The sequence below is a fragment of the Haliotis rubra genome, unplaced genomic scaffold, assembly GCF_003918875.1.
Source record: "Haliotis rubra isolate DU_JTF1 unplaced genomic scaffold, ASM391887v1 Scf1024, whole genome shotgun sequence".
In the NCBI taxonomy this organism is placed as follows: Eukaryota; Metazoa; Mollusca; class Gastropoda; order Lepetellida; family Haliotidae; genus Haliotis; species Haliotis rubra.
Window position 1 is genome coordinate 235101 of NW_025764920.1, and position 21407 is coordinate 256507.

General features: G+C 39.3%; 2 protein-coding genes across 2 annotated transcripts; both read left to right on the forward strand.

Moving 5' to 3' along the window:
* Positions 1–1923: 1923 nt before the first annotated feature.
* On the forward strand, positions 1924–11451 carry LOC124271259. Its single transcript, XM_046706364.1, has 7 exons — positions 1924–2095; positions 3485–3612; positions 7436–7571; positions 7746–7919; positions 8466–8664; positions 9666–10547; positions 10954–11451. Exons 1-7 carry the CDS (start codon positions 2041–2043, stop codon positions 11399–11401), a joined length of 2022 nt encoding a protein of 673 aa, XP_046562320.1. The 5' UTR covers positions 1924–2040; the 3' UTR covers positions 11402–11451.
* A 4292-nt stretch (positions 11452–15743) lies between these two features.
* LOC124271306 lies at positions 15744–21399 on the forward strand. Its single transcript, XM_046706405.1, has 4 exons — positions 15744–15826; positions 16070–16355; positions 17133–17277; positions 21282–21399. Exons 1-4 carry the CDS (start codon positions 15764–15766, stop codon positions 21397–21399), a joined length of 612 nt encoding a protein of 203 aa, XP_046562361.1. The 5' UTR covers positions 15744–15763.
* The last annotated feature ends 8 nt before the right edge of the window (positions 21400–21407 follow it).

The window sequence follows — 21407 nt, forward strand, 5'->3', positions numbered from 1 at the left end:
AGGCTGGATATAGCTGCTGTTCAACAGTCTCTTCAGACCAGAGAAGTCAGCGTTGTGAAGTGGGTTCCTGGACATGAACAGTTAGCTAACAGCATGACGAAGAGAGGAGCGTCTGGTCTCCAACTCTTGAATGTGCTACAAACTGGTGTGCTTCAACTCTGATGTATATGTTCACTGTGGGATTGACTTTTAACTCATTTTAAAAATCAAAAAAAAAGAGCTTCAAGTTTTAAACGTAAATTCAATTTGTGATAGTTTTAATATTTTCACAACACACAAAAAAAAGGACATTATTATGAATGTTGATGTCGTCTGCTATGAACTCTGCTCGACGCATGTTACAGCGTAGCTATGGGGCTTATGGGTAATTCCCGGGTATAAGCGAGTGAGCATGTATACAAGGTGACATGACAGATAAAGAGCGTATGTGAATGAATACAGTGTTGGTTATCATGGAGATGAATTAACACAATAGGTTTGGTGGCGGGTCAGTCATGGTTTGGGCCGGTATCATGGCTACAGGAAGAACCCAGCTTCACATTATTGATGAAAATTTGACTGCTCAGCGGTATCGAGATGAAATCTTGACCACCCAGTGCTATTCCCTTTTTGCAAGCTATGCATTGATTTTATGGTCCTGACCCTCTTCTACAGGACGATAATGCCAGACCTCACAGAGCCAGGATAGTCACTGATTATCTTCAGCAACAGGGTGTGGAACGGATGGACTGGCCGGCATGTTGACCAGACCTCAATCCAATCAAGCATGCATGGGATGAACTTGGCAGACGTGTTTACAGACGTCACCCGCTCCACAAGATCTACAGGGTCTTCGGAGAGCTCTTGTGCAAGAATGGGGGACTATTCCACAGGCATTCTTCATGAACTTGATGAGAAGCATGAGGTCTCGATGTAACTCTGTCCGGGACCAAAGAGGTGGCTACACAAAGTACTGATTGGTCCTGGACTCTATTGATGTGACTTTCCGTTTGGGGGTATCCCTTTGTTTGATGTCCGTGTCCTGGTCCTTTTCTCACAGCTTAGCACTGAACACTCTCCTCAGTTAATCTCTTTTTTCTATAATCTTGTCACGGCATACTTTATTTTGCATTATATTACTTTATTGCTACATGACCCTTCAATAATGGCACTGAGTATTTTAGCCCTGTTAGTTGTATCCATTATGACTTACACATATATTGCCTCGTCAGAGCATTGTGATGTCATAAGCATTGTGACGTCACGGACAGAGTTAACAGTTACTGTTCTTTAGTTCTACCTGATGATGGGGCCAGAACAAGCCCTGAAACTTTGTACAAAACAATAAAAAGAAGATGAAACCCAGAAAATTCTCTATGTTCATGAAACAGTGAAACTAAAATTTGTGATGGAACTCTTACATCCGAGTGCAATGAGGACAGTTATATATGATTGCATACAGATTTACTAACATTCAATGTACAGTAAACAGAGAACATAGTTACATACCTACATCCATCCATGCTATCAGAACCAGAAACCCTATGCGAACACCTATCTGTGTAGACATTTTGAGTTTGTGGCTGTAAGAGGCTATGAAAGGCCCTCCCATAATTGGTTTGCTTTTGACATCTAGTGCATATATGTATGCACTCCATGGTCTTTAATTATTATAATCTGTTAATCACACTGCATACCACATTAAAGTGTATTTTCAAAACAATCTTAATAAGCAGCCATGTGGATCTATCAAGATGAAAATAATAATGAGATCATATGAACTGGTGTCTGAAGCAATATGGTCCAAACAGTTATAATATATCCACAATACCATCCACATACTGAAATGGATTCACAAAAACCTACTTACATAAACGAATGACACGCCATTTCTTTAGTTTACCAAATCTGCACCAGATAGTCAAGATAAGGAATGCACTAACACCTGTAAGATACACATGTATATATAGGTCAGTCTTTCTAAACCGTTAACAACCTTAGTGTAAGGTCTTCACAATACAATATTCAAACAAACCTTACAGAAGGTGGGCAGGAGACAGCATGTGGACTTATTCCTTGATTCCTGTTCTGCTGTCCTTGAGGTATTCCTTGCAAGGTAAAACTATTCCCCTCGAATGACCTCTGAGACAACAGATAGCTGTTACCGTTATTGCCAAGGTTAGGTTAACTAAGCAAATTGTGTGTGTGCGTGTGTGTGTGTGTGTGTGTGTGCGTGCGAGCGAGCGCGCGCGTCCGTGGGTGGGTGACAAGCGTCTGCTTGTCATCATTAATTTGTTAAATGCTTTATCCAGACACTGAAATGATAGGATGAGCTTCAGTTTAAGATTACGTTCAACATAAATGCACTTCTAAAGTGGAGTGCATGCACTTGAGTTTGTGACTTTTGTACGAGTTTGGACAAGGTGTTAATGTGCTTCCACTAGGCGAGTAGACCAGCTTGTCGTGTCGGTGTGAAACGTTCACCATTTTGACACATTCCCTTCCATTTTGGCGTCTACAATTTATATGCGTCTCCTTCAGGTCATTTGAAGTAATTGAATGGGACATACATGCCATTCATTCACAATTGATATACATTCTGGCGTACACATGAATTGTCTATTCAAAGTCTATTTATGAAGCACCTTTTTAACGCGTTGCATTTCACAATTTCGATGACACTATATTTGGCTTCATGATGTTTGAAATACTGTTCAGTCGCTTCTTGCAAAAGCATGCCTGAAGACATATATTATGAAGGTGAGGTGAAATTGGGTTTAACGTCGCGCTGGAGAATATTTCGCTAATATGACGACGTGCATGCGTGTGTATGTGTATGTGCGGCTGCTTGTACTAGCCCAGACTTAAGCTGGTTTTATAGTGCTAGCCCACTGAGATACCATGCCGCAGTGAAGCATGAATACCCCACTCAGACACATTATACTGACTCCGAGCCGACGAGTCCTTGTTGTACCCATTAATGCCGAGCACCTGGCAGGGACCAATAAGTACCATATTTTAACGTCTTTTGGTATGACGCGGTTGAGGATCGAACCTGCGACCTTCCGCTCTCCGGGTGGACGCTCTAACCACTACACCACGGAGGCGGTTCACATATATTACGAGGTGGGGCATTTGTATCCACTAAAAAGAACACAAATGTTCCACAAAAAGGAAAGTTGTTTAAAACTTTTGAGATATAATGATGATACATAATTGCATAATGTTTTTCGTCAATATACAACTCTCCTTTAAAGGTTATGTCGGGTGCTACCAGGACCAGCAACAACCACGTGTCCTTCTTGTTAACATAATGACGTCCACCCACTCTGCATCACTATGTTGTTCCTTAATAGGGGCGGTGGGGTAGCCTAGTGGTTAAAGCGTTAGCTCGTCACGCCGAAGACCCGGGTTCGATTCCCCACATAGGCACAATGTGTGAAGCCCATTTCTTGTGACTCTGTCAGTCAGTCAGTCTTCCTTAATACACAACTCTCCTTTAAAGGTTATGTCGGGTGCTACCAGGACCAGCAACAACCACGTGTCCTTCTTGTTAACATACTGACGTCCACCCGGATGACTATACAGACGTGTCTGGACCACTGTAATACTTATGCATATGCTGGAATTGAGGCGAGTGATGATGGCAGTGCATGTACAAACACTATTTAACGTATAACACATTCATAAATCACCCAATCACTGCTTCCGAACTTTCATTCATTTTATGAAGGCGTAAGAATACTCTCCGAAACGTCGCGTTCCTTATATTACAGAAGTGTATCCACATTCTTTTTATGGGTATCGCTTCTAGATGCCATATAAAGGCCTTGCATCCACACAGCCATATAGGCCTTACATTCGGACAGATTTTGAGCGAGAAGTCAGAATTTAGAACAAGCCATATTTTTGTTGAATAAATGGAGGGCATATGTTATATTTTATCACACTGGGCACAGAAAAATATTAACGAAAGACACAAAATACTGAAGTTACTCGAATATTGCCCGACATCAGAGGTAAACTGAGTATTTGGCAGTTGGAGTCTTCCCTCTCGTTTTATAGATAGTTTTCTGTCACACACATGTATCATGCAGAGATGTAGATTCGGTAGATATGTAAATATACAGATGTAGACACGGTAGATATGTAAATATACAGATATAAACACTGTAGATATGTAAATAAGCAGATATAGACACATTAGATTTGGACATTGTAAATATACAGCTGTAGACACGGTAGATATATGCATTGTAAATATACAGATATAGACACAGTAGATTTGGACATTGTAAATATACAGATGTAGACATGGTAGATATATACATTGTAAATATACAGATGTAGACACGGTAGATATGTACATTGTAAATATACAGATATAGACATGGTAGATATGGACATTGTAAATATACAGATGTAGACACGGTAGATATGTACATTGTAAATATACAGATATAGACACAGTAGATTTGGACATTGTAAATATACAGATGTTGACATGGTAGATATGTACATTGTAAATATACAGATGTAGACACGGTAGATATGTACATTGTAAATATACAGATGTAGTCACGGAAGATATATGCATTGTCAATATACAAATGTAGACACGGTAGATATGTACATTGTAAATATACAGATGTAGTCACGGAAGATATATGCATAGTAAATATACAGATGTAGACACGGTAGATATGTATAATTGTAAATATACAGATGTAGTCACGGAAGATATATGCATTGTCAATATACAGATGTAGACACGGTAGATATGTAAATATACAGATGTAGACACGGTAGATATTTAAATATACAGATGTAAACACTGTAGATGTGTGCATTGTAAAGATACATATGTAGAAACAGTAGATATTTAAATATACAGACGTGAACAAGGTAGATATGTGCATTGTAAAGATACATATGTAGAAACGGTAGATATGTAAATATACAGATGCAGACACGGTAGATATGTACATTGTAAATATATAGATATAGACACAGTAGATTTGGACATTGTAAATATACAGATGTTGACATGGTAGATATGTACATTGTAAATATACAGATGTAGACACGGTAGATATGTACATTGTAAATATACAGATGTAGTCACGGAAGATATATGCATTGTCAATATACAAATGTAGACACGGTAGATATGTACATTGTAAATATACAGATGTAGTCACGGAAGATATATGCATAGTAAATATACTGATGTAGACACGGTAGATATGTACATTGTAAATATACAGATATAGACACAGTAGATTTGGACATTGTAAATATACAGATGTTGACATGGTAGATATGTACATTGTAAATATACAGATGTAGTCACGGAAGATATATGCAATGTCAATATACAAATGTAGACACGGTAGATATGTACATTGTAAATATACAGATGTAGTCACGGAAGATATATGCATAGTAAATATACAGATGTAGACACGGTAGATATGTATAATTGTAAATATACAGATGTAGTCACGGAAGATATATGCATTGTCAATATACAGATGTAGACACGGTAGATATGTAAATATACAGATGTAGACACGGTAGATATTTAAATATACAGATGTAAACACTGTAGATGTGTGCATTGTAAAGATACATATGTAGAAACAGTAGATATTTAAATATACAGACGTGAACAAGGTAGATATGTGCATTGTAAAGATACATATGTAGAAACGGTAGATATGTAAATATACAGATACAGACACGGTAGATATGTAAATATACATATGTAGACATGGTAGATATGTAAATATACAGAAGTAAACACGATAGATATGTAAATAAACAGATGTAGACACGGTAGATATGTAAATTGTAATTATACAGATGTAGGCACGGTAGATATGTAAACATACAGATGTAGACACGATAGACATGTAAATATAAAGATGTAGACACGGTAGATATGTAAGTATTCATATTTAGACGCGGTAGATTTGTAAATATACAGATGTAGACACGGTAAATAAGTAAATATACAGATGTAGATACGATAGATATGTAAATAAACAGATGTAGATACGGTAGATATGTAAATTGTAAACATACAGATGTAGACACGATAGATATGTAAATATACATACGTAGGCACGGTAGATATGTAAACATACAGATGTAGACACGGTAGATATGTAAATATACATATGTAGACATGGTAGATATGTGCATTGTAAATATACAGATGTAGACACGGTAGATGTTTAAATATACAGATGTAGACACTGTAGATATGAAAATATACAGATGTAGACACGGTAGATAGGTAAATATACAGATGTAGACACGGTAGATATGTAAATATACAGATGTAGACATGGTAGATATGTGCATTGTAAATATACAGATGTAGACACGGTAGATATGTACATTGTAATTATACAGATGTAGACACGGTAGATATGTAAATATACAGATGTAGACACGGTAGATATGTAAATATACAGATGTAGACACGGTAGATTTGTAAATATACATATGTAGACATGGTAGATAGGTGCATTGTAAATATACAGATGTAGACACGGTAGATATGCTCATTGTAAATATACAGATGTAGACACGGTAGATATGTAAATATACAGATTAGACATGGTAGATATGTTAATATACAGATGTAGACACGGTAGATATGTGCATTGTAAATATACAGATTAGACATGGTAGATATGTTAATATACAGATGTAGACAGACTTGATTCATAAAAGTTTTGTTGATATCCAATTTTGTTATTATTCAGATATAACTTGTTATAACTATACTGGACAAAAAAGTTTGGGATATTGGTGTTTATTATTGAAATTGTATTAGTGTGTTAATGAAAAGAAATATCATTATTCACAATTTCAAAATTTACATATATCCCTAACTATGTATATATATATTAAGTATATTATTAAAATGTACAACATTACGCATAAATGTGAACCTTCACATGTATTATGGAGTGGCATTAATATAAGCCAATTAGGCTTGTTTGCCATCCTTTTCTTTCTTCTTGAATGGACTAAAATATGTTTAAACGAGATATACACGATATATATGTAAATATACAGATGTAGACACGGTAGATATGTAAATATACAGATGTAGACACAGTAGATATGTAAATATGCAGATGTAGACACGGTAGATATGTACATTGTAATTATACAGATGTAGACACGGTAGATATGTAAATATACAGATGTAGACACGATAGATATGTAAATATACAGATGTAGATACGATAGATATGTAAATATACAGATGTAGACACGGTAGATATATAAATATGCAGATGTAGACACAGTAGATATGTAAATATACAGATGTAGATACGATAGATATGTAAATATACAGCTAGCGCTGGTCTATAATTGCGTGTACACATCAAACAGAATGTAGCATATATATGTATATCACCATTTCTTCCTCTAGGGCAGCAGCCAGTGTTGGTGTGGATCTGCACTGACTCGTGGCACTAAGGTAGCAGAGAAAGAATGTGATAAGCTCTGCGGTGGTGACCACGCCCAGATGTGTGGTGGTGATTGGCGCTTGTCCGTATATTCCACAGGTATTACTTCCAGGTTAATACTAAGTAAAATGTAACATATATATTGACCATGTTGCATCAACAACCAGCCTCTGTTTAATGCATGAACATAAATATTCTGACAGGGAAACATGAAATTAATTTATTTCTTGTACTTACCACTGTCACCATTAATATTGCATTCGTCATTTACAGTTACTGATTTTTCCAACGGAGTGACAGCTGGCCTTATATCAACCGCCAGTGGTCTTCACGTCATTTCCGGTTTGGCTGCAAGCAGGAAACATCCGGGTTACCTCTACGCGATCAATGGCAATTTGGGGACAAATAAAATTTACATAATCAATGAAGATACTGCCCAAACAGTTGGTACTGCTTCTTTGATTTATTCCGACAGTAGTATCACAGTGTCTGTTTGACGAATCAACCATTTATGACATGTTCACATGAGGTACTGAATAATAATTAAATCCGTTTGATGAAAATGTGAGTGCTGTGTTACATAACCAAAATGACCAAATTTCAACCAATGAGATGAGCATTTACGGAATTTGGTTGTTTGATAATGGCACAATCTTTATAGGATTTCTTTTAAGAAGTGGTACAAGAGAGAAGACTTATCTTGATTTATTCTTCTTTGCCTGCTATCAACGTCTATAAGCAATAAATAGCCAATCAATTATTATGAAATACCTTTGCAACGTATTTCAGTTCACCATTTCACTGGTGCCCCCCGCCTTGATATTGCTGGAATATTGCTAAAAGCGGCGTAAAACCATACTCACTCACTCACTGTTTCAGTTCATCACATTAACCTGTTACGTCAAAAATGTTGATACCAATGACAAGGCATTGAATTAGCTGATTCAGTCATGAAATCTAGGCTTTAATCTAGGTGTGCTCTTTGTCATCCAGGTGCGTTAACTGTTCAGAACAGTCATGAGTTTGACTGGGAGGACATTGCTGTCGGGGCTTGTCCACGTGGCTCTGGGACGTGTATCTTCGTGGTCGACACAGGATCACGACAGCATGCTGAGAGCACACTGTATGCTGTCCAGGAACCTGCAGACACGAACTCACAGGATGTCTCAGTGACTGGTACAATTAACTACAGGTAAACGTATACCTGTACAGGAACCCGCAGACACGAACTCACAGGATGTCTCAGTGACTGGTACAATTAACTACAGGTAAACGTATACCTGTACAGGAACCCGCAGACACGAACTCGCAGACACGAACTCACAGGATGTCTCAGTGTACAGGAACCCGCAGACACGAACTCACAGGATGTCACAGTGACTGGTACAATTAACTACAGGTAAACGTATACCTGTACAGGAACCCGCAGACACGAACTCACAGGATGTCTCAGTGACTGGTACAATTAACTACAGGTAAGTGTATACCTGTCCAGTCTACCAGGCCCTGCATATATTTTACCTTGAATGTTTTTGTTGCATCAATTTCCGAAAGTTTTATATGGAGTACATGTTCAAATACCTCTTTTTACACCTCTAATATTCGTCTAGCGTTAGCATTTAACAAAAGTGTTTTGAAGCTCAAAGCAAAGCAGTTTATAAACATGGAAACTATACTCGTAAATACAAGTTTAGTAATCAAAGAACCTTCAATATCAGCCACACCTGTTACATCTTCCGGGTCTAACATCAGTTTTCGTGAAAATTGTTAACCCGACGTTACTCTGGAAATCGGCCGAGGTATTCTAAACTTAATTCATTTGTGTCACACTTTACATTTTATATTATATCAATAATAGACGCGTGGATCTGTGGGCAGCTGTAACTGGCAAATGGATTACATATGATTAATGTCAGTAGGAGACCTATGCCCAACTAACATCGACTGCACAATGAATATCATCTGTGTTACGAGCTTCTTTAAGCTTTATATACTTACCTTGTAAACCTTATTTGTTGTGAATGAACACAATAGTTACAGCGTGACCTAGTGATGCTATGGTTATGTAAAACGAATAAACCAATTCCTTGATACATAAGGATTTACTATCTCACCACTAGTCTCTTCACCCTTTCAGTAAAGTACTGCAATATTGCCGATTCGTTTTATTCCCAACTTTCCTATTTGTTTCAGGAATAATGGAATGAAATCTGAGTCATTGATGGTAGATTCTTCTGGAGATGTGTTTGTGTTCTTAGAAAACGAAGGGCACCCTGCCTCTGTGGCAAAACTTCCTGCACAAGGCTGGAATACTGGAAACACCGTCGATGTCCTTTCAACACAGACCCTGCCCTTCACGTCTCCCAATGCAGGTCCAGTTGCAGCAGACATCTCCCCCAGTGGCACAGACATGCTGATAAAGACTCTCCATCATATCTACTACTGGCACATGTCTGATAAGTCGGTCACTAATGCCCTTGAACACCCTGGTGTTGGTGTGCCGTCTGTGTATGAATATCACGGGGAGTCTGTAGCCTGGAAATGGGATGTTTCTGGGTATTACACAGTTGCTCAAGACTCCCAACAGGCGCTTCATTTCTATAAACGAAAGCATTCAAGCTACACAACCCCTAAACCTACAACACCTTTGTCAACAAAAATGACCATTCCTCAAACATCTACTCATGCAAGTACCCAAGTTCCAGTTTCTAATTATTACAACGAGTTTCTAGAAATCGGACCCATCGATTCCTCACAAGGTCTGCTCATGACGTCAGGCCTGGCTGCTAGTCGGAAACATCACGGGTACCTGTACGCCATCGATAGCCACTCAGCCAGTATATATATTGTGGACGAATGGACAGCGTCAGTGGTTGCTACACTTCACGTCCAGGACGAGTCTGTAAGAGACTGGGAGGACATTGCAGTAGGACCTTGCCCCGGATTGGGGACATGTATTTACATTGCAGATACCGGCGATACAGATCATGCTGTGAGGAATGTCGTGCATATGCTCAAGGAACCCACCAGTATAACCACCCAGAACGTTAACGTTGAATCAAGTCAGCATTTCATGTAAGATGAGAATCTTCAGTATACCACAACATTTGTTATGATACATTCATGTTTGGAAAACTCTTGATTTGATATTGTTCGTAATTACACTTCAATCCTAACATTAACACCAAATTCGCTTTTAATACTAACACTCAAGACGTCAATGTTAAATTACGGCCATATATATTCTTATGTTTATAAACTACATCCATATCACAGGAGCTTCCGTTACAAGATGACAAGTTTCAAGCAATAATGTATATTGGCTTTATTGCATGGCCCTTTTCACCAGATGGAATATGTTTCTGGGGATAGCATTAGACTATGTATTATTTAGCACTGACGATATACGATAGATGTTGTGTGGAATTAAGCCAGTTTGGGGTTGTTTTTACTTGACAGTTGATACGTTTGTTCTCTTCAGCTGGAGCGAAACTTCATCAAAGGCGTTGGCAGTGGCCAAAAACGGCGATGTCTATATTATATCCGAGTCAGTAGGTACAGGCAGCAAACTAGCCAAGCTGTACAGCAGTGGATGGAGTCGAAACCAGACTGTGACCCTATCATCTCTGTTTACTTTGCCGCTACATACAAACAGCCCTGGGCCTGTGGCTGCAGACATATCACCCAACGGTCAGGATTTATTAGTCAAGACGGTGAATCACATCTTCCATTGGCATATGCCTGACGGTGATGTCAGGAAGGCTGTCCAACACCCGGGTGAAGAGGTTGCATACCATCCTGACAATCATGGAGAAACTGTTGCTTGGAACACTGAAGGAGACGGGTATTTTACTTTCGGTCAAGGACACGATGCCATGTTGTATCTCTTCCGTCACAGGGACGACTCTGTATGTAACTGGTGTCTCTGATGTCTCGCAGTGTAGATTATGTCAGAAGTAATAAAATGCTTGATCCATTATTTTTCTCACGTGTAAGAACTAGATTGTTCTGAATAGAACCAACCAGGGCAACAACAAGCACAACCTTTCAGGTAATTTGGTAGGACAGCTGGGAATGGAACCAGCGACGTTCCTATTCAAACCATTTGTTTTCTATTCACTAGTGATCAAGTGGCCTATAGCTAGTGAAATAAAATAAGTGTTTGTGTTTTGATTGAATGATATTTTTTAGGGTGAATTATATACACCTGGAACTTAATTAAGCACCCCCTGATATATTTCATGATAGTAGAGCAACTGTTAACCATCGTTAAACATGAATGATATCTCTGTATTACAACACATCTCTAGTAGTCTAAAAAGGCGTTTCAGTTCCTTTGCACTCGTCACAACGCATCCCTTGTGCACGTGAAGCATACATCCCACACTTTTCTCAAAATTCAGTTTCTCTGATATGCAATTTTTTTGGTATAAAAGCAGACAAATTTGTAACTGTCTCCATTAATGAATACTGAAATGGCGAGGAGATGACTTTCTGAAGCACTAAGGTGGCAAATTGTAGGCATACATGCAACAGGCATGTCCTTCACAGCTATTTGACGACAACTTGGCTACAGTCACTCGGTCATCAGCCGACTTGTCCGAAACATCAGATGACAGGAGATGTGAGAGATCGTCCAAGGCCTGGACAACCCAGGAAGACAACGGCCCGTGATGATCGCAGACTGGCACGTCTGGTAAGGCGAGAACCCTTTGCCACAAGTTCGGGTTTGAAGCGCCTGTGGTTACCCTACAGACAATTATCCACTAGAACCGTCAGAAATCGCCTTAGGGCACTTGGTATGAGGTTCAGAAGAGTCATCAAACGTCCTGCTCTGTCTGATCTCCTTAAGAGACGACGTCTGGAGTGGTGTATGGCCTGTCGGCAGTGGAACCTGAGGACATGGAGGAGGGTCCACTGGCCAGATGAGAGCAGATTCCCTTCACGTTACAGATGGTCGAATGAGAGTGTGGGGGCATAAAAACACTGCTTACGTGCCCAGGAATATCCACCCTACTGTTCCTTATGGTGGAGGATCGGTTATGATCTGGGGTTGTCTTTCACACGACTGTAAACTTCAAATGGTGACTGTCCGAGGACATCTTAATGGTCAGCAGTACATCCGGGATATTCTCCATCCAGTTGTCGTGCCTCACTTTGACAACCATCCGTTGGCTACTCACCCGATATTCATGGACGACAACGCCAGGCCGCATCGTTCACGTGCTGTGACCGCACATCTCCAGAATGAGGCTATCATGACATTACCTTGGCCAGCAATGAGCCCCGATTTGAATTCTTTGGAGCACATCTGGGACTTTCTTGGACGCCGTGTGAGGTTGAGAGAACCCCCTCTCCAGAATCTTGCACAGCTGGAAGCTGCTTTGCATGAAGAATGGCGGCAATTGCCACTTGATCGTATCAGAAGGTTTACCAGTAGCATGAGGAGAAGGATTCAAGCTGTCATCCAAGCACGTGGGGATATTAATTCGATACCGATGCCAGACGCATCAGATGTTAGCATGTGACATTCCTTGTGCATCATTTCTTGTAATAGTCAGCGATTGACAATGCTACGACCATACTTGTTCAGTGACTATTTTCATCAAAAATCAATAGTGACCAAATCACATTGGTTACGCTATTAAAACAACACGAATTGGAATCATTGTCTTGTTTTTCATTTGCCAATAGATCGTATGTTTCACAATAGCTAAGGTTCCACTATCTTTGGAATAGTGAGAAAGTTACAGCAAGTTTTGTTTCTCATCATCCAGAAAATAGGGGGGGGTGCTTAATTAAGTTCCAGGTGTATATATCAAACATGATATGAGCTGTTTGCATATTATATAATTATAGTTTCCAGCTGAATCAAAGGCCAATAGCATATCTGTGGTGGCACGTGGTCCTGTGAATGGCGCTCAGGTCACACATAAGTTGAAGTTAAGCAACGTTGGACTCGGACAGCCCTTGGATGGGTGACCGCGTTGGCAGCCTGAGAGTTTCTAGTACTTCAGTCCTGCCCCACAACGAATCACATGTGGTCTCACCTTAGGTAAGTGAGTTTGTTCACAATTGCCTCTGTTCACCCAGCAGGAAATGGGTACCCGGTGAAATAAGTCGTGAGACTATTAACCTTCTAGCGCCTAACAGGCAGCTTGGGTTATCCGGGGTCATAATGATCAGATTGTGCGCCTTGAGCAGGATATCTAACCTGGAAAAGGCGCGTTATAAATATTATCATTATTATTATTATCTGTGATGAACTAGGTTTGGATGCATTCATGCATCTACTACGGGCCTAGACGGACGGACGGCCCGGATGCCATTTATGTGTTTAGTAGCCTTGTTAGATTTAAGTATGCAATAGAAATTCATACAAAAATAATCCTACAATCAGAGATAATGATAACAGATGAACTTTCAAGACGGACGGTTCTACACTACTATTTGCTCGGATACCATTTCTGTGTTTAGTAGCGTTGTTGGATTCATACATAAAGAATGATACAGTCAAGGCTAGCTGTAACATATGAAATTTGCAAGAAAACTATAGGCCAAGACGGACGGTTCTACACTACTATTTGCTCGGATACCATCTCTGTGTTTAGTAGCGTTGTTGGATTCATACATAAAGAATGATACAGTCAAGGCTAGCTGTAACATATGAACTTTGCAAGAAAACTATATGCCAAGACGGACGGTTCTACACTACTATTTGCTCGGATACCATCTCTGTGTTTAGTAGCGTTGTTGGATTCATACATAAAGAATGATACAGTCAAGGCTAGCTGTAACATATGAAATTTTGCAAGAAAACTATATGCCAAGACGGACGGTTCTACACTACTATTTGCTCGGATACCATCTCTGTGTTTAGTAGCGTTGTTGGATTCATACATAAAGAATGATACAGTCAAGGCTAGCTGTAACATATGAACTTTGCAAGAAAACTATATGCCAAGACGGACGGTTCTACACTACTATTTGCTCGGATACCATCTCTGTGTTTAGTAGCGTTGTTGGATTCATACATAAAGAATGATACAGTCAAGGCTAGCTGTAACATATGAACTTTGCAAAGAAAACTATATGCCAAGACGGACGGTTCTACACTACTATTTGCTCGGATACCATCTCTGTGTTTAGTAGCGTTGTTGGATTCATACATAAAGAATGATACAGTCAAGGCTAGCTGTAACATATGAACTTTGCAAGAAAACTATATGCCAAGACGGACGGTTCTACACTACTATTTGCTCGGATACCATCTCTGTGTTTAGTAGCGTTGTTGGATTCATACATAAAGAATGATACAGTCAAGACTAGCTGTAACATATGAAATTTGCAAGAAATCTATAGGCCAAGACGGACGGTTCTACACTACTATTTGCTCGGATACCATCTCTGTGTTTAGTAGCGTTGTTGATTCATACATAAAGAATGATACAGTCAAGGCTAGCTGTAACATATGAACCTTTGCAAGAAATCTATATGCCAAGACGGACGGTTCTACACTACTATTTGCTCGGATACCATCTCTGTGTTTAGTAGCGTTGTTGGATTCATACATAAAGAATGATACAGTCAAGGCTAGCTGTAACATATGAACTTTGCAAGAAAACTATATGCCAAGACGGACGGTTCTACACTACTATTTGCCCGGATACCATCTCTGTGTTTAGTAGCGTTGTTGGATTCATACATAAAGAATGATACAGTCAAGGCTAGCTGTAACATATGAACTTTGCAAGAAAACTATATGCCAAGACGGACGGTTCTACACTACTATTTGCTCGGATACCATCTCTGTGTTTAGTAGCGTTGTTGGATTTATACATAAAGAATGATACAGTCAAGGCTAGCTGTAACATATTAAATTTGCAAGAAATACTTCAAGCGTTCTTACAATGGCAATCACTTAAACTTTATACACATGTAGAATCCTGACACACAACGCCACAGAACCTGTTCACAAGGTTAGTTTAATTTAATATCATTGCTTACCTGCAATAGCTTTCACTGGGAATCGTTAATAGTTGATTTGGACCAGCATTGAGAGACATATGAAAATCTAGTTGGGACACGTGTTCCACTGATGTAGTTTCGTATTTTTAAATCCTCATCTAGAATAACAAGTCTAAATCAACATTTGCGTTTAATTATGCTTTTTAGGACTACACTTTAGTTCTAGTATGACGAATGCGGTGTAAATATAAACACAGACAAACGCCAGATGTTAGCTGCAAACCTACGATGAAACGGCCGCCATTGCCTCGTGCATCCACAATATGAAAACGTCCACAAAGCTATATGTTCGGATAGGGTTTCTGTGTTTGATAGCAGTGTTGGATGTAAGTATATAATGATGTGTTGTCTTATTCAGCACGTAAGTATATAACGCTATGATGAATTAGTTCTTTTTCTCTTATCTCTATTTTACCTTTTAGTCTGAACTGTCTTAACTGTAGTCTTAAACGTTATACATTTTGTACATACAATCGCAGATTACTGTCAATATGCCACACATAATTAGCCATTCCATTATTTCTATCTAGTTGTAAAGTTTCCATACCTGATATTGTGTTTCTCCACAGGGCATGGTTGACAGTTGCATGGGACCGGCACTGCGAGATCTACAATGTATCTTCAATGTGACACTACAGAAGGTCAGTCTGTTCAAGCCTGCCATTACAGCAGGTAGGGTCATCGGGGCACTACTGTTCTTGAAAATTCCAGGTCGTGTCGACATCTACGGAGTAGCAGCAGCTACTATGACAATGGCAAGCTGTCTCTTGGCCGTCGTTCCTGTACTACCCTCATTTTGGATGGCACTTGGATTATCGGGCGCAGTTGGATTGGCTAATGGAGCGTCAGTGCACGGTAAGGCTAATGTTAACCCACACACGTACAACTATGTTCTGCAGGCAATATGTATCTCGTGAAAACAGCGGTTTCATTATGTAACTGTGCAAATTGATAAGACATGCAATACACAGTTTACAATATTATGCCTTCCAAAGCATATATTCCGCCATATAGCAGGAATATTGCTGAGTGCTAAAACTAAACTCACTCCAAAGCATATAGAATGGTAGTTTGTTGAAGTGTTCAGGTCAGCAATGAAGTCGTGATTGTTATAAGTGTTAATTTAATACGTTCTTACGCGAATAACCCCATCTGCAACGTTGAGTGACGTTGTACGTGATGACATTCCCTTGCATATTTAACTTTTTGAGCGAGGTAATCAGTACTTCAGGCGGAAGTTAATATGAATAACATTTTCATATATTCAACACTCATAAACAATATTGATTATATTTTACCAATCATATTAAATATTGTCATGTTTGCACTGGGGGCAAAGAATTATTCGAAGAATTCTGTGGTGTTTAAATTATTGTGATGTAAAATGGCAGTGTTGAAACAGGACGAATGTTTGTATTTGTGCAGCCCTGAACGTTGGAGTCAGTTCAAGTCTGTTATTTGATTTATTCCTTCACTGCCCTTATTGAAGACTTATGGTTATTCCTAATGTATCCACATAAACCCAATCTTTGTGGAAATATTTCATTAAAATCCCAACTTTGCTACAAAAAAACATTATAATGTCGAACCGAAGACAAATATTCTTTCAGTTATAATCTTTATATTTTACAGCAAGGATTATCCTCTCCGGGGAACTGAGTAAGCAGCATGCTGCAACCATTCACATCATCAACTTAGCTACGTCAGCAGGATCCGTTACAGGGCCGTTGATCATTTCCCCATTTCTATCTGACAGTGTCGCACAAAGATACACTAGGCAAGCCTTTCATCATGGCAATATGACATGTGTAGCACAGAACAGAACTGATCCAGCCTTTCATCATGGCAATATGACATGTATAGCACAGAACAGAACTGATCCAGCCTTCCATCATGGCAATATGACATGTATAGCACAGAACAGAACTGATCCAGCCTTCCATCATGGCAATATGACATTTATAGCACAGAACAGAACTGATCCAGCCTTCCATCATGGCAATAGGACATTTATAGCACAGAACAGAATTGATCCAGCCTTCCATCATGGCAATAGGACATTTATAGCACAGAACAGAACTGATCCAGCCTTCCATCATGGCAATATGACATTTATAGCACAGAACAGAACTGATCCAGCCTTCCATCATGGCAATATGACATTTATAGCACAGAACTACACTACACAATTAAGAGACCGCATATGTTACAGTTTCAATTCTGACCTCATGTATGGGTTTTTGATTATGGCACTTCTTGGAGTGGTTTTGTTTTCAGCTTATTTACTCACACAACGGGTGTTTCAAGATGACACATACGTGAATCAACCAAAGGAGATGCCTGGGATTGCAATCAGTTTAACTGATGGCATATTTTTAATCATTTTCACAATGTATACTGTAATCTGTGGGCCTATGATTTTTGTATATGGTCATTTCTTGCCAACATTTGGAATACATTGCAAATTACATGCAGATACGAGACAATTGACAAATATGTCCTTATCGTTATACGTCTGTGTTATGTTCGGCCGTTTGTTTGGAACCCTCAGTAGCCTTGCTGTTAAACAAACTGTTCAGATTAATGCCTGCGCCGCTGTAGGTATCATGGTATCTGCCATGCTTGTATACATATCGGAACTGGACACGATATGGTTGTGGATTGGGACAAGTATTTTGGCTGGTGTCACTTCACCCGTGATCTCGGCACTTAACACCTGGGTCCTTGAGGTCAATAGGCACAGGCCTATACTGTATGGTATATCATCCATTGGGGATATGGCAGGATATTCTGTAATGTCTCTTTTGACTGGGCAACTAATGGCCAACATTTCTGTACAAATGTTACACTATGTAATGGCAACTGTACTACTGCTGCAAATGGTGTTGATAATGTTTCTATACCTGACTGTCCATGTAGGTAAACGGGTAAATTCAGGAAATGAAGATTATATGTATATTGAGTGAGTGGTTACGTATTATAGTTTTGAGTGGTATACTCATGTTAGGTTTATTTGATATACACTCCAATAAATGTATCACTCCATATAATATGTCAGAGCGCTCAATCCTGCTTGGGAACCATGCAAGAAGCAGAAACTTTGCAAGACCTTTTACTAATGTTAATTATCATTTAATCATAGACTTTTTAAAAGAAATAGAGTTGTGACGTGTACACAGATCACTGTTTTCTGATTAGTAGTGTAAATCAACAACTGATTTTGTTAGTGGCTGTCACCTCGAAGGGGGTTAAAGTTCTGTCAAACTGTTGTCCTCCTGAGAGGGTCCGTAAGTCCTAAAACAATCATAGTAAATTTAAACGTACTACTATTTTCAACTGCAGTATATATAGGTTGTTGTTTTAAATTTATTGCTAGATTGTCAAAAATTGCTACCATCTGATGGTGTAAGCCCAGCTTGGGTCCATGCACTTTAAGTCCCCATGGCCCCTAGTATGGTGATCTACCTTCAGTTATTGGCAATGTAAAGCCTGTTTTACATTGTATTGTCATTTATAGTTAAAATAGATTTGATTACTAGTTTTAAATATATATCTGTGATAATCTAGTTGCTTTACTGTCCTTCGTTGACAGGTTTTTAAAATTTACTTTCAGTGACTATAAATCTATGGTTTGATTTAATCACGATATGGCTGAAATATTGCCCATGTTACTTGAAATCTTAACTCACTCACTTCTATGACACCGGATGTATACGCCTGAACAACCAGTTCCGGTTTAATTTGTATTTACACGTGTGCAGAAAATATATAGCAGATGTCAGCCTTGTCAGTTGAGTATCTACCTGTACCAAGTGTCTGGTGATGATACACGTAGCAGCTATATAATTCCCATCCATACATATGGAATTAAAATATTAAATTAGATATTTTAAATATGTTATTAGTCTTCACATGTATTTGTAACATTTGTATATATATTTTCTATGTCTGTTATGCAATAAATTTACAGTCATTGCTTGTTGACTACGTGAACTGATTGCAGTATTGATGTGTTGACTACGTGAACTGATTGCAGTAATGATGTGTTGACTACGTGAACTGATTGCAGTAATGATGTGTTGACTACATGAACTGATTGCAGTAATGATGTGTTGACTACGTGAACTGATTGCAGTAATGATGTGTTGACTACGTGAACTGATTGCAGTAATGATGTGTTGACTACGTGAACTGATTGCAGTAAGGTTGTATCCCATAACCCCTACATACCCACTACCCCTACAGCCCAGTACCCCTACAGCCCAGTACCCCTACAGCCCAGTACCCCTACAATTAGTTAAAACGACACACGGCATTTACCTGTCTGTCATAATGAACTTACCCAAAGAGAGATTAGTGCATAGAGTATACAGATGAGATCAAGGGAGGGATTAAACTGTTCTTTAGTGTTTTGTGTCAAGGAAATTTGGGATTAGCTAAAAGTTGTTTTAGTTTCATGATGAAAGATAAACCTCTAATGAGTAGAACAATTTTACAAATTGAATAATGTGTAGGTTGTTAAATGTGAAATTCCACACAGGCATCCGAACATATACAGATTTGTAGAAGTCATTAGGAGAATTGAACATGCTGAGAGGGTGAAGATTTCATAAATAGACTTTGGTGCTGCGACAAGAAGCAGAAAGCGAGTCTTCAGGGAGATTGACAATCGCCTGTGTAGACTCAAGGAGCAGCTTGAGCTTGGACAGAAATCACCTCTTCAGTTCTTGGACGCCGTCGGCTATCTGCTTAATAGATCTGCTGGGATAGATTGAAACACTGAATGTTCATAGACTGAAACACTTGACACAAATGACTATGTTAACATTGAATGTTAACAATTAATTGTTAATGTCCATCAAAGAATCATGATGACGAATTATTGTTAATTCTTATTAAAATCTTGATGACAAATGATGATCACTTCTCATTAAAATCATTCTCTCAACCTTTTAGTTGTGTGTTGTTATGTCTCTTAAGTGGATAAGTCCATAGTGGGGAATAGGTAACAGGCAGTGGATTAACAGTGCAACAGACCGTAAACTATGTTGTTATAAGCTGTAGGGGTAGTGGCATGTAGGGGTAATGGGGGGTTACCTGCAGTAATGATGTGTTGACTACGTGAACTGATTGCAGTAATTATAAGCCAAATGTGTACCATTTACATATACCATACACGCGGAGAACTCACCAATTCTACACGCGGAGAACTCACCAATTCTACACCCGTAGAACTCACCAATTCAACATGCGGGGAGCTCACCAATTCTACATGCGTAGAACTCACCAATTCAACATGCGGATAACTCACCAATTCTACACGCGGAGAGCTCACCAGTCCATATTCAACACTTTCCACACTTTCAAGCTTTCACGGAACCTTTCCAATTTTGAAAGTGCTCTTTGAGTATGACTTGAGTCTTTTAGTACCATTCCATCAATATCACGGCGGAAGACATCCGACACGCGCTTCACACATTGTAACCACATGGAGAATCGCACCCGGCCCTTCGGCAGGAAGAGCTTTAACCACTAGGCTACCCCACTGCTTAAGTGCTCTCTGAGAGGGAACGCATTCTGAAGAAGAAATACTATTTAGAAAGGGATCTGGGCATATCTTTAATCATGAGATTTCATTTCCATCTCAGTGTCGACTTGTGAAAAGTCGGGTTGTTTCAGTGGCACCAGTTGCAAACTGGATCAGCTCGATGGCGGAAGAGGTACAGGATGTCATTTCCTGTTTGCCCAAACGTGAAGTACCCGTTCCCATCTGTGTTCCAGGCAACAGCTTCCCCTCGACCTTCAGAATGATATGCCACCTGCTCCCCTGGATGCTGAAGAGCCTTCTCCACATCCCCGTCAGGCATGTGCCAATGGTACACGTGGTTCACCGTCTTGATCAACAGG